This window comes from Drosophila montana, unplaced genomic scaffold (genome assembly GCF_035044405.1).
Source record: "Drosophila montana isolate Dmon_TW-CO22-7 unplaced genomic scaffold, ASM3504440v1 contig_3729_1, whole genome shotgun sequence".
NCBI lineage: Eukaryota > Metazoa > Arthropoda > Insecta > Diptera > Drosophilidae > Drosophila > Drosophila montana.
The window spans coordinates 144969-157990 of NW_026998615.1; the positions used below are offsets into that span (position 1 = coordinate 144969).

The 13022-nt window shown below is 37.0% G+C and overlaps 3 protein-coding genes across 3 annotated transcripts; 1 reads left to right on the forward strand and 2 right to left on the reverse strand.

Moving 5' to 3' along the window:
* Positions 1–217: 217 nt before the first annotated feature.
* On the reverse strand, positions 218–709 carry Vm34Ca (Vitelline membrane 34Ca). The gene has a single exon (XM_064693045.1). It carries the CDS (start codon positions 660–662, stop codon positions 297–299), a length of 366 nt encoding a protein of 121 aa, XP_064549115.1. The 5' UTR covers positions 663–709; the 3' UTR covers positions 218–296.
* A 1353-nt stretch (positions 710–2062) lies between these two features.
* Flad2 (Flavin adenine dinucleotide synthetase 2) lies at positions 2063–3372 on the forward strand. Its single transcript, XM_064693049.1, has one exon. It carries the CDS (start codon positions 2154–2156, stop codon positions 2925–2927), a length of 774 nt encoding a protein of 257 aa, XP_064549119.1. The 5' UTR covers positions 2063–2153; the 3' UTR covers positions 2928–3372.
* A 314-nt stretch (positions 3373–3686) lies between these two features.
* Positions 3687–5033, reverse strand: LOC135435832 (uncharacterized). Its single transcript, XM_064693058.1, has 2 exons — positions 4829–5033; positions 3687–4383 (listed from the first exon to the last, which is right to left on the reverse strand). Exons 1-2 carry the CDS (start codon positions 4921–4923, stop codon positions 3831–3833), a joined length of 648 nt encoding a protein of 215 aa, XP_064549128.1. The 5' UTR covers positions 4924–5033; the 3' UTR covers positions 3687–3830.
* Between the last annotated feature and the right edge of the window lie 7989 nt (positions 5034–13022).

Sequence of the window (13022 nt, forward strand, 5' to 3'; positions counted from 1 at the left end):
CTTAACATATCATATAAGACGTGTGTTGAAAAAAGATTTAGAATAATTTTTATAGTTTAAATAATGTTTTGCATAAAACTATCAAAACAACTGCATTATACCCATATATTTTAAATAATGCAATTCTGATTTTGTATAAAATCTGATTTTTGATTACTGAAATAATTAAATCCAGCCCAAAAACCCATTGCCCGATTTCCATAAAAAAGTGCGTAAATTTCTGTTATCAAATCGTATTTATTTATTGTGTTGTTTTCATAAATGTCCGGTTAAGCGTTTTTGGAATCCTCCCATTACTAGTACATTGGGCGGGACGCAAAGACGGGCGCGTAGTGGGAGTAGGCACCGGCAGATCCATAGCTGGGCGCTGGGGCGCTGCATGGCACTGGGGCCAAGTTAGGCTGGCAGCTGAACAGATAGTTCTTGGGGCACGGCGGTGCGGGTATAGAGACTGGTGCTGGCGCGGCGTAGGACGGTGCAGCGGGTGCGGCATAGGACGGTGCAGCCGGTGCCGAATAAGATGGTGCAGCGGGCGCAGCAGCAGGCTGGCCATAGCCACCACCAGCACCACCATAAGCAGAGCCCAGCATCTTCTCCTCCTTGTCGGCAACAACGGATGCGGCCAGCAGGCAGGCAACGGCGGCGAGCACAATGAATTTCATGTTGATTGTTTGCTGAACTTGGCTAAAAGCGAACTGCGATGTTGAGTGCAGCAACCAAGTGGGTTTATATAGGGCTCACGGGTGGTGTCAAAGAAATGCAGCGACAAGCATTGACCAAGTTTGAAGTCGCGCTGTTTGGAACAACTCAGCGTTTTTGTGCATAGTGCCCGAAAAGCAACTATTCGCATTTTTTATATATGACTTTTATACTTCTTTTTTCTATTTCCGCTACATATTGTTGGTTATTTTTTAAAATCTGTATTACGAAATATTCAAGAAAATATCAGTTAAAGCTAAGCTAGGCGTTTTTTTTTGTTTTAAATTTAAGAGTAAATAAATACAATTGTACTAAGCTAGCTTTAAGTTTTTCCTTGCATAAAGTTAATTTTATTTGTATTGGTCTTTTAAGAAAATGAGCTTAAAGTTGAAAAAGGGATAAATGTGATTCTGGTTTATTCATCTCCAATCTCGCGTATTATGTTATCCTAGTTTCTCTATATAAAATTTGTTTTGTCTGTCTGTAGAGTTAGGCGTCATAAAGCAGATTCTATAGGGTTGTATTTGGTTTTGTTTTCTTGCAAACTTTAGAATTTTGGTGTGAAAATTTCTGAAATTTATAAACTATTTGAAGTTGAATGATTTTTTTTTGTGAAAATTGGATGAACTTGCCGAATCTGCAGGTTGAACCCACGGAACTTTATAAAACCTTCATTTCAATAATAATAATAATTAAGTAAAATTAATAAATGTTTTGGACCTAAGTTCAAAACCATAACATAATAATTAATTAAAATTAATAAAAGTATTAGAACAGTTTTTAACTATTTATTTATACATTTATTTTCTATTTAATGTACCCTTTGATACCATCGCCGAGAAGGCATTTCGAAACCCATTAATTACACAGATATTTTCTTGACAAGTCTGTTTCTTTGCTAACTAATGAGTTTAATATGTATTCAAAAAAACGGTTTTTGTGTTAAAAAAACCGCAATCCAACCTAGTTATTACAATCTTTATTATGCTCTTTAGCTATTAGAACAATGTTAATAGGATCTCACTTCTAAATTATATATAGCTTTTGTATCAAATTGGCTGAGAATTGATTTGTCTAAAAATACTGTGGTATTAAGATGTTAATTGATCTGGCTGTCTTTTAAACCCTGCTTAAATAAGGCATTTTAAAAGGAAATTCTTTTGGGGCTTGAGAATGATTATAAAAACATTAGGTATTAAAATATTTAGTTAGCTGGCTTCAGGTCCCGACCTAAACAAATATTTTAAAAATTGAAAAGTAGCCAAAATCAGCATTAGACATAAAGATATTAAGATGAAGATATTAAGAGTCTGAATATTTCCCGCGCTTTTCTATAGTTTATTCCAAGTTTTTTTGTGTAATATATAAAAGTCAGAATTTGTCACAGCTGAAGTTTATAATTTTTTACATTTTAGAAATAGGGTAAATTTTAGCACTCCGAAGAAGCAGGCGCCATGATATTACAGCAACAAAATTGGCTGAGAATGTGGCAACATTCGGTGAGAATGAAGCGCAGTTGTTGTTGTAAGGCTACGGACAAATCGATGGGCAGAGGGAACGCTCAACTGGCGACCAAGCTGCAGCAGGCAGAGTCAATTATTAAGCGTGCCAACAGCTTGTACAGGCCGGAGGAGCTGATGTTGTGCTTCAATGGCGGCAAGGACTGCACCGTGCTGCTGGATGTGCTGGCCAAGCAGCGCGATGCTTTGAAGCCCCTGCGCGCCGTATGCGTCAAATCCTTTGATCCCTTCGAGGAGGTGGAGCAGTTCATAGAAATATGCACGCAGCGTTATTCTATGGATCTGCGGCGCTATAATGGCGTACTGAAGCTGGCCATTGAGCAGGCGCTGGCCGAGCAGCCGCAGGTGCGTGCCGTCTTTCTGGGCTGCCGACGCAGCGATCCCGGCTGCGCAGAGCTGTCGGAGTTGACGCCCAGCGACAGGGGTTGGCCGCCGCTGATGCGAATCTTTCCGCTGCTGGAGTGGAGCTATCATGATATTTGGGATTATCTGCGTAGCCAACAGTTGCCCTATTGCAGTCTCTATGATCAGGGCTACACATCGCTCGGGGATCGAAGCAACACACGGATGAATCCCAGCCTGCTGGTCTATGATGACCAACTGGGAAAGCTGATCTATCGGCCGGCCTATGAGCTAAGCAATGATAAACTGGAGCGTGCCAATCGCGAGGATTCGCAAATACTCCAATTGCAGAAACACAATACCTAGACAAAAGTCCAATTTAGATCAAGTCAAATTCAAATTGTTCCATTTCAATTTTTTGCATATATATGTATATATATATGTATATATATATAATTTTTTTCTTTTTTCAACTTGCGAATGCTTTGCAATTGGAGCAGCAAGTGTCCAAAGAACTGGGTCACACACAAACACACTCTTTCACACACACACACACACCACATGTTTTGTTTGGCCTTAGCGCTTATCAGAGCCCATATTATAACATATTTTTGTATAAGAGCTAGAAAATTAAGTAGTATAAGAGAAATTCGTGTGGTGAGTATAGGTATCATAGGGTAAAAGCGCATTGAATTGATAGGGCAAAACTTATAAAAATATATTTAACTATGTGCCGGTAAAAAACCAAATTTTTTGGTACAAAACCATTGTAAAACTATATTAAAATAAAGATGAATTCAAAATCAGAGTATTTTAAATGTCTTTAAATTGTATTTTAAATTGTAAATATTTCTACAATTATTGTGGTTTGCCTTCCGATCATTTTATTACTTAGTCGGCTGGGAAGAAAATAGATTCAGAGAAATTATCTCCTAACTTATTTATAAACTGTTAGTTAAAGTTACAGTTACAAGATTACCTGCACTTGAGGTACAGTTATAATAGTTATAAAAATATTTGATTTATTTTGATAAAGGTGTAATTCTTGCGAATTTGCTTGGACTAACTTTAAAAAACACGACTCTGCAAGTAATTAATGTAGATAATGAGAAAACCCTAAATATATATAGTTTGCATTGAGTAAACTTTTATTTGGAAAATTTATTAAAATTACTGGACACTACATTATTATATTCAAATTGTTTATTACTGCTGCAGCCTGTTGGGCTTTGAAATGCCAGCAATAATATATGTAATTAATGCACGTTCTCATTTCAAGCCTTTTATAAAGTAAACAAAATTCTTAACCATTGACGAATCACTGCCATTTTGGCTATTCCCGGGCGTATTTCCTTGCAGCTCGCCTACTAGAACCAGCGGTCGATTCGGATCGGTTCTCAAATGATTTCTCACATCCAGATCGTTATCCAATTCAATTTCAATTTTGTCCACATTGCGCTTGCTTTTGCCATCCTGATCGTTGTAGTCCTCGCTGGCCAGCAGCTGCCCATAGACCTTCAGCAGATTATGTTCCTCGGATTTTTCCAGGAAATTCAGCAGCTCCTTGATGGTCTTGTCGTGCTTGTGTGCCTGCTGGGCATCGTAGGGCGGCGATTTTCGTGTTGAAAACTGGGCTCGATAGCCAGACTTGTGGCCCGTTGGGGTAAGACTGACGCGATACCAGTGCTGATCCTCCGGGTCCTGACCCAGCAGCGCATATTCAAATTGTGGTGCGGCCGTGGTCGCTGTAACGCCTAGTCGATCCGTGGTGGGCACCAAGTTGTTGTAGCCACTTGAGTTGCTCAATTGTGGCTGCTTGTACCTGGTTTAATACAGAGTTACCTTTGGTTAAATTCCTGCCAAACATGTGAAGGGCTCAAGTAGACAGTGCCCGACTATGAGATATGCTGCGGTCAGGCTAAAACTGTCGTAACATATATTTGCAAATTGTGCCTTTTTTCTTCCCCATTCTATCTGATTTAATTCTTGTTTAACTAAGTTGCCTTTTGTCTGCTGACAAGTGACAAGGCTTAAAGATGACATGATATTTTGGTAATTTGAGGGGTAATGTTCTTTGGATCTGTTCTTTGAACCAGACCGAAAATGGCTTTAAATTATCAAAAAGGTGGACGGCTCAAAAATATATATACTTAATGGGGTGCGTTTATGCCTGCTTCTGCACAATATATACCTTTGCACAATTGAAATATACCCTCTTATTTAACCATTTTGAATGGGGCATACCCATTTGTGTCTTTTACACTTACCCCAGCTGATTGTAGCGTGGTACATCCACTGGCAGGGCTTGGCCCAGCGCCAACAAAGTATAGATGATAATGCTCAGAGTCTGCTGCTTCCACATATTCCCAAGTTTTGCTGACTGTTGCACATTTGTGGCTAGCTCTTGGTTTTTATAGCCACATCGTTAGAGTCGATTCAATTTGGTATTGGATTGCAGCAGATGGCTTCGAATTCGGCGTGCAAATCGACATGTAAATGTAGCTGCGACTACAAATAATTTTTTGATTCTACAACGGAACTACTCAGATATCGCGCTGTTTTCGTTGCTATAACATCAAGTCATATTTTGTCACGTTTGAAGCGGATCTCTTTCACTTTTTCATTAGCTTGAATCACTTGGTTAGTTGAGTAGCGTTTAATTAAAAGCATAATTATATAGAAAGTCAATCGAATTAAGCACATTTTTTTTGACATAATTTGGTTACTTAAGGCAAACTTTTTTTCGCCTTTCATCTAACCTATCTAACGTTAAAGTATCCAATTAAGTATCCAAAAAAAAGAAAGATCGCCAAGAATATTAAGCATTGTTTTCAAATGTTTTTATGTCTGTCAAATATCATGGCTAGAAAAGTGTGTAAATTTATTGTAAATGTCCATGCTTAACTTTCAGCCAAAAGCGATTCCTTTTAGATGCTCTTGTAAATGTTTTAACTAATACAAAAAAAACTTAACCGATTATCTAGCTAGAAGAAAGTTTTTCTTTGTATTTGGACTTACTTATCAGAAAAGTACCTACTTATTTTTAATTTAAAAGTACCCTATGCACTTGACTAAATTAAAAAAGGTTTACAAAATAATCCTTAAGACTAATCTCTGTAAATTAAATATTTAGTTGCCACATTTTGCGCTCTACTTTCTTGACTTGAATTGCATTTTATTAGGCTAACAATTGTTTGCTTGAGGAAATGCCACTTACCAATAGGCACTTCCGGCCAACTGTGCACACTGAGGGGGCAGCATAACGAAAACGAGTATATCTCTTATTGCTATCTCTGTCATACGCATGCTCGGCATGAATGACAGCGTTGCCAACGTGGATATAGGAATTATTATCAGTGAAATTGGCGACCTTTCTAGTGGCCTGTTAGTGGGTGGCCGGGTGGTTGGGTTCAGTAAAGGGGGTAGGGGAGATGCTCACACTAGGCTGTTAATCAACAGAAAAATACTTTCACTTTAACTGACTTGGACACTGTGCGCGTGCTCTCTCGCTCTCAATCGTTTCTTGTCGCTCTCGTTTTTGCGCTCTTTCGCTATATCTCTTTTGAGCAGCTGGTCGCCAGCTCAGCTGTTGTGGGCGACATTGCCATTTGCCTGTTGTGTGCAAGCGTTTGGCAATTTGCGCGCGCATTGCCCAACACTATTGTACAGCACTGACACACGCACTTCGCATACAACACACATACGCAACGTTGTCCGTGAAGCAGCAGCTGCAAAGCTCTGGCTCTACTGTGGCTGCGCCTCGACTCAGTTCGTTTGGCTCTTGGTTCGGGCCAAGTTTTTTGCAAATTCAGTAGACAATCTTTCCTCATTTCGTTAACACACACAGACACGCAGCACAACAAACCAAAAACTGGCTTCAAACTCCAAGCAACCAATAACTAATAGCATAACCAATAAATAAATCAAATTAATAAATGAACAAAATTTCAAAATTATTAATTAAATGGTAGTGCTTAATGAGCTTAGCTGTACATCTGTTTAACGGTCGTGTTTTTGATAAACCCAAATAAATTAATCTAATTCAAATTAAAACAAAATATTTGTTCGCTCACTAACAACAAAAAAAAATATATATATATATATATACTTATATATATATATATATTTAATAATGTTTCCAGCCGTGCGCGTCTCGTGCGTATCCTTCTTCTAGCTACGAATCTAAAGTACGTAAAAAAAATGTATCTCTTATCAGCCAGGTTATGCGTAGCAGAGCAAATATGCTGATAAAAATGCTGCCAATCGTAGCGTAGACCAAATTGCATGATTTTAGCCTATTTAGCCTTGTGCCAGACACGACTGTGAAATACTTAAGTTTCTATAAGCAATAGGTCTAAATTATTCTATTTAACATTTAACCAGCAAACGCTTGTTTGTGGGACAATTATAGCGTCCGAATTATGCTAGCCCACCTTATTGACAGTTTGACCCATAATAGCATTATAATTGATATGTTTTCTACTCTTGAAACATACGGCTTTTATGATCATACAGCTATAAAAAAGATTATATAGTTTTTATTTTTATAGAACATTATTTTAAAACATGTATGTAGTAAATAACTTTTGTGTCAAATCCTCAATAAATTTTTGTTGTACAATTTAATTTTTATGTTTACACTTCTTTTAAGCTTTATAGCTGAGTGTAAATAAAAAGTTTAAAGGAATTAACCAATATTTATTTTTAAACATTTTAGGGATCGCTAACAACGAACTGTATAAAACCTAATACAAATATGTCAGTCTATATACCATGATACAACAAAAGCATGCTGTATAAAAGGTAGCTACAAAACCTTTTTGAACCTTATAATAGCATTATTTGTATGTCATACGCGTTAAGTTTCACGTTCCATTGGCATTGTAATGTTGCGTAGGGTTTCTTTACAATTTATACATATTTTTTTAATTTAATTAAATGTTTAGCTCATGTTGAGAATAAAATTTACGTAGCCTGCGTGTTCAAGTAGCGTGTAAAGTAATTTACCCAACCAACAAAAGTTTCGTGTACGTTTAATTTTAAGCTCAAAATAAATAAACAATCGCAAAAGGCACGACCAAATGCCAAAAAGGCCTTCAAAATAAGCCAAGTTGAGTTTCAGTTGAGTTAGTTAGGCGACATAAAAAAAAAAGAAAGAAAGAGAAAAAAATAATGTAGAATAGAAACTTTACCATTACTTTCGCTTTTAGCTGCCTCAGACTTTATGTACTTGGCTTGGTACTAGCTGTTGTTGTTACCTAGATTAGGCTAAGACGCATACATAATATCTAAGTGGGTGTGTGTGTGTGTGTGTGTGTGTGTGTGTGTGGATGTATGTATGTCTTACACTCAGGTGTGTCTAATACTTTTGTGTGCGTGCGTGTGTGTTGGTCCAATCGTCCTTCAACAATTTTGCATTCGTTGAACTTCTGGAGCAAACGTATATACAAGAAGACATTCCTACAAAATCGTAATCAATTTCTTAATTCCTGTTTTGAATGGCACCCAACCTTAAATGCTTCACATAATGCCTTTATTTGTATATAAAAGATCCCAGTTTATTTTCCATTGAATTTTGGGGAACAGCCAATATAAATATTTGGTCTTTTTTTTCAAATTGTAACTTCAATAGCGACCATTTTTAAATTTATTAATTTATTAAAATTGTTTATATATATATTGATAAATATATACTGTATATATATGTATATATTTAATATAAAATACTGCGGATAATTTTCCTAAAACTCTTAAACTGTAGCTCGTATAAGTTTTGGAATCAAGTACTTTAAAGGCCAATATTCTTAAATTTAGATATTTGTCCGCCATGGTGTCTTGTATAGATAGAAATTCCGATTATGTGTCTTTTTAATGTTTGAGGAAAAATGATATTTTATCACAATTTACTTTGACAGTCAGCTCCTGTGAATCCAATATTTTTTTTATCGTTTCGTAAATTTCAGCATGACCAATAAAACGTAGACATTACCAATAAATAGAGTTATATATCGGCTTTTGACTTAGCTGCTACTTTTATTTATTTTTCATTTTTTTTACTACTCTTGGGTCATTTTGAGAATATGTGTGCGGGTGACTATTGTCCTGTCTGTAGTTATGTGTGTATGTGTGAGAGCGGTTTTTCTATAAGGTGAGCAGCCGTAGCCATAAAAAAAGCGAACCTGCTTGCTTTGGAGCCGTAAATTGCTGCTCGTTGCTGCTGTTCTTGCTCGTGGTTGTAATGAATATAAAACTGACATTTAACTGCCTGTATTTTGTATTGTATTTTACTGTATATATACACACACACACACTCACACAAACACACACACACACAAAATCGTGTGCATTTCCTTAACATCATTTCGACTTGGCCTAAACGCGAGCTTTAAATGATGCCTTAGCTTTGTTTGCTGTCCGTTTTGTCAACCAGAAACTTGTTGAGGCCTTTGGCCAAGCAAGCCAAGAAAATACAGAAATATTCCAGTTTTTGGCATGCCATAAACAAGTGTACAATTTTCGAGCTCATTTTTTTTGTTGGCTCTAAAAAAGAAAAAAACATTTTAACATTTCACTTGCATTTTCTTGCTCCAATTCCAGTTGGCAACATTTTCCACTTGGTTCTTTTTATTTTCTTCTGCTTTTGATTCGAAAACACACTCGCAAAGCAACCAGTGTTTCCTATGAGATAAGCAGTTCGTGGATAGTACGTACGGTAGAGGGGGGGGGGGGGGTTGGAGGGGGCAGCTGCACGAGCTGTAGCCAGCCAAGCACAACGACACACTCCTGGCTTCTTAGAACTTGGCCAGGCGGCACGTACGAAAGCAAGATGATAATTTTATTGAATACATACAAAACAGTCTCACATATATATTGCATATAGATGGAGCAGATGGGTTCGGGCGGAATATATGGAACACAGTGTGATAAGAGGGTTAGGTGTTGACCTGCTATGCAAAGCAGAATATAGCTTCGACAATCGCAACCCGTCTTCCCTCCAAATCCTCCCACGGAAAATCTACGAAATTCGCAAGTAGCTTTTTCAGTTGCCCCAGAGCTAACATAAAAAAGTTTTTTATTTATAATTATTTCCTTAAGATGTTGATACTGACGTATTTTAAATTTAAAGCTCTTTATTAACTTCTGCTTCACCTTTTTTTTATTATTCAGGTATGTCATAATTGCATTTTTATTTAATTAAATTAAATTCTAAAGCATAAGTTCTCTGTCATAAAAAGTGAAACGCATTGTGGCAATCCAATCCCATAAATTAGATATATTCTTTGATATCTTTGTTGTTTGTTTCTATGCAAACAAGTTGTAATCATCGGCAGCATGGTAATAATTTGTTAAGTAGCTTTTGGTTATTAAAACAAGAATAACTTTAAACATATTTTTGAAAGAGATTCTTAGCTAGTGTAGTTTTCTGCCAAACTTCATGGCAAAAAGGGAACACGATTTTAACTCTTATTCGACTATATTAAAGTTGTTCTTTAATAAGAATTGTATTTTGTGGTCAATTGTATGGCCAAATAACTGGTCGAAAGTCAGTTTGCCAAGTCAGAGGGTTGTTGGATATTAGACTGACGTAGTGCTCGAGTTTATTTGCGTTTGATAAGCAGTCATTTTTTGTGTGAATATGAATGCTAAAACATGGCTAAAAGGAGACACTTTAATGGGCCCGGTCAATGCCAAAGCCGTAGCCAAAGCCAAAGGCCAATGCGTATTTCTTTCAAAGTCGTCATCGTGTGGGTGGTTGGGTGGTTGACTATTTCAGTGGGTCGTGCCAAGCCCACAAGGCTCAGCCATATGTGTGGCCTTTCCAACGCCTAACTGTCTCAGCAGTAAAAAACAGTAGAAAAGACCTAAAACAAGAAAAATACAACACAGCGTAGAAATCTAAGTAAATTCCTTGAAATCAGTTTGAAAATATAGAAGGGCGCCGCGTGCCAATTTTTAAAAAAAGTTCAATTTAAGTGCAGCAGCAACAACAATAACAACGACTATGAATATACACTTTACTGCTGTGCGTTTTGTTGTTATAAACAAGTCGAATACAAAGCCAACTCTCCCAAATGTTTTGCTCTCTTGAAAAGAATTGCGCGCGCATTTTATGCAGAGAGCGCGCACAGGACGGACAAACTCTTCCCACAGGAGCTGAGACGCAGCTGCTCGGGCATCTGGAGTTAGTATACAAAACGCCAGCAAGCAAGGCGCGTGCAAAAGGCGGCAGCAGCAGCAACAGCAGGTGAAGCAGCGCCAAAAAAAGCGCGTCAAGTTTTGTTAAAAAGTGAAAGTTGTGCAGTTGCCTTAAATAGTTGACCGGCCCACGTGGCGTATGTGTAATTATATCGCCCTTCTATTCGCTTCTCATTTGGTCAAGTTAAAAAGTGCGTGTGTGCTGCTTCTCAGCTGTTGCTACCTGAAATTCATGTCCTGACTGATTACAACTTTTATTGCTATTCAATAAACATAAAAAGCTTTTCGAGACGAGCACGTGACAAACAAATACCCCGGCTTAGAGTTTCTTTAGCATTTCTTTCCTAATGCCAATTTAAGTTTAAAATTGTAAATTTCTGGGGGTGACCCTTTTCTTTTTCAGCCTTCAAAGCTCGTTTTTAAAGGCGACTGCAGAACTTAAATTGTATGTGAAAATTGTTAAACATGACCGTATATTTTTCAATACAAAATGCTTTAACTTTGCTGTCCCTTTATAAGCGAATATGTTCAATGTTTGGTGGGCTTTTTAACACTAAGCCTTGGATTATTTAGTCGTAAAAATAGATTCAGCTTATTCTGGGTATTTACTATAGATATCGCATTAGGATTTTGATGTTTTTGTTTGGGTTGGCATTCCTTTCAGGCTTTTACATGCTCATCTCTAGTTTTTTTAAGGTCAACTAAATATTTTTTGGGTGCGACTGTAAACGACTGTCAATGTTCCTATTGTTACTTATCAATAAGTTTTTCTTTTGTTGTTCCTGTTGTTATTGTGCTTATGCTCTTATGCTTTTTTGTTTTGTGTATTTGTGTATTTGTTTGGTTTTTTGGGCCAAAGCTGATGAATTTGAAGTTTGCATTCGTAATCATGGGATTTACCATGTTTTAGGGCAGTCTGTGCAAATTATGCGCTGTGCAAGGCTAAACCCAAAGTAAAACTATAACTAAAACTAAAACTTAAACTTCAGCAGCCATTAAACCGAGACTTTGATAACAAAGTAAAAACTACATAAAATATAAAAGAAAAAAAACGAGCTAACAGCAATTGTAAAACTGTGAAAAGTGCAATCAAATAAATTTTTCTGCTGACACACCAAGAGCCGTGGCAGCAAAAGGTCAGCCAAGGAAAATGTGCATTAAAAATTGTGCTAACATTCAGTTCGGGGGCAGCAACAACAATAACAATAACGAAGATAACAACAACAACAACAACAACAACAAGGATAATACGCCAGAGGACAACGTCAGCCAGTTCGAGTTTCAATTGCAATTGCCACGCAAAAGTGCCAAAGGCCCCAAATTATCGAGCTTTAAAATTGTCATGTGCTGTTGCTATTTTATCATCATTGTCCTGTTGATCTAACTAACACTAACGCGAATGCTAAACAAAATACAGCAACAAAATTTAACAAACAAATTACATAAAATACTCGCAAACCACAAGCAAAACGCAAGCAAAACGCAAGCAGCAGGTAAATTTTTGTTGCCTATTTGTTTAGAGGTGGCGAATATTGAATTTAGGGCGTAAAATTGTAAATTACCTTTGAAGAGTGTATTTTAATGTTGTATATATGTAGTATTATATATGTATTCTTGATCGGTGTCTGCTTGCCTTTCTCTTCGATTTGTGGCTAGTATATGGTATACATACCATATATCTTTATATATAAAACTGTTTGTCCGGACTGACTGACGGACTGACTGACCAAACCATAAGAGCTGGGGTGCTAAAATTTTCACTGTAATTATGACGGCGTTTTGGGAAATTCCACCCGCATGTGTGGAAAAATCGCGAACAACGTTTGTATGAAACTTTTTTGTTTACAATCCGATCGGAATCAAACTCATTTTCAAAGATCCTTGTTCAAATTCGTTTGACGGGTGCTTTACACTTTTCTAAGAAATGCATTCCTCCTTGGTGGAAATGGGTGTCAAAGATTTGGTGGGTGACGTTTCGCGCTCAAATTCATTTTCAAGGGTCTAGATGAAAAATCATTTGACAAGTGTTTCACATTTTTTTGATGAAGGTTTAGGTTTTGTCCGATTTGCATCAAACATATTTTCAAAGCTCTACAAAAGATCTTAAAGAATACTTTTTTCAGCGATTTGAAAAATTCCAGCCACAACAATGGTTATTTAGCGAAAAACAGTTCTATGAAAGTTTTGTTGCTTGCCACCTATTCGCATGAAAATCATTTTCAAAGTTATTTGTTAAAATTTATTTGATACGTTTTTGTCAAAGGT

Excerpts from the sequence above, each read along its gene's own strand:
- Flad2 (XM_064693049.1), top strand. The coding sequence starts at position 2,154 with ATGATATTACAGCAACAAAATTGGCTGAGAATGTGGCAACATTCGGTG.
- Vm34Ca (XM_064693045.1), bottom strand. The coding sequence starts at position 662 with ATGAAATTCATTGTGCTCGCCGCCGTTGCCTGCCTGCTGGCCGCATCC.
- LOC135435832 (XM_064693058.1), bottom strand. The coding sequence starts at position 4,923 with ATGTGGAAGCAGCAGACTCTGAGCATTATCATCTATACTTTGTTGGCG. Across the intron at positions 4,384-4,828 it reads CCACGCTACAATCAGCTGGG|GTACAAGCAGCCACAATTGA; the intron begins GTAAGTGTAAAA and ends GTATTAAACCAG.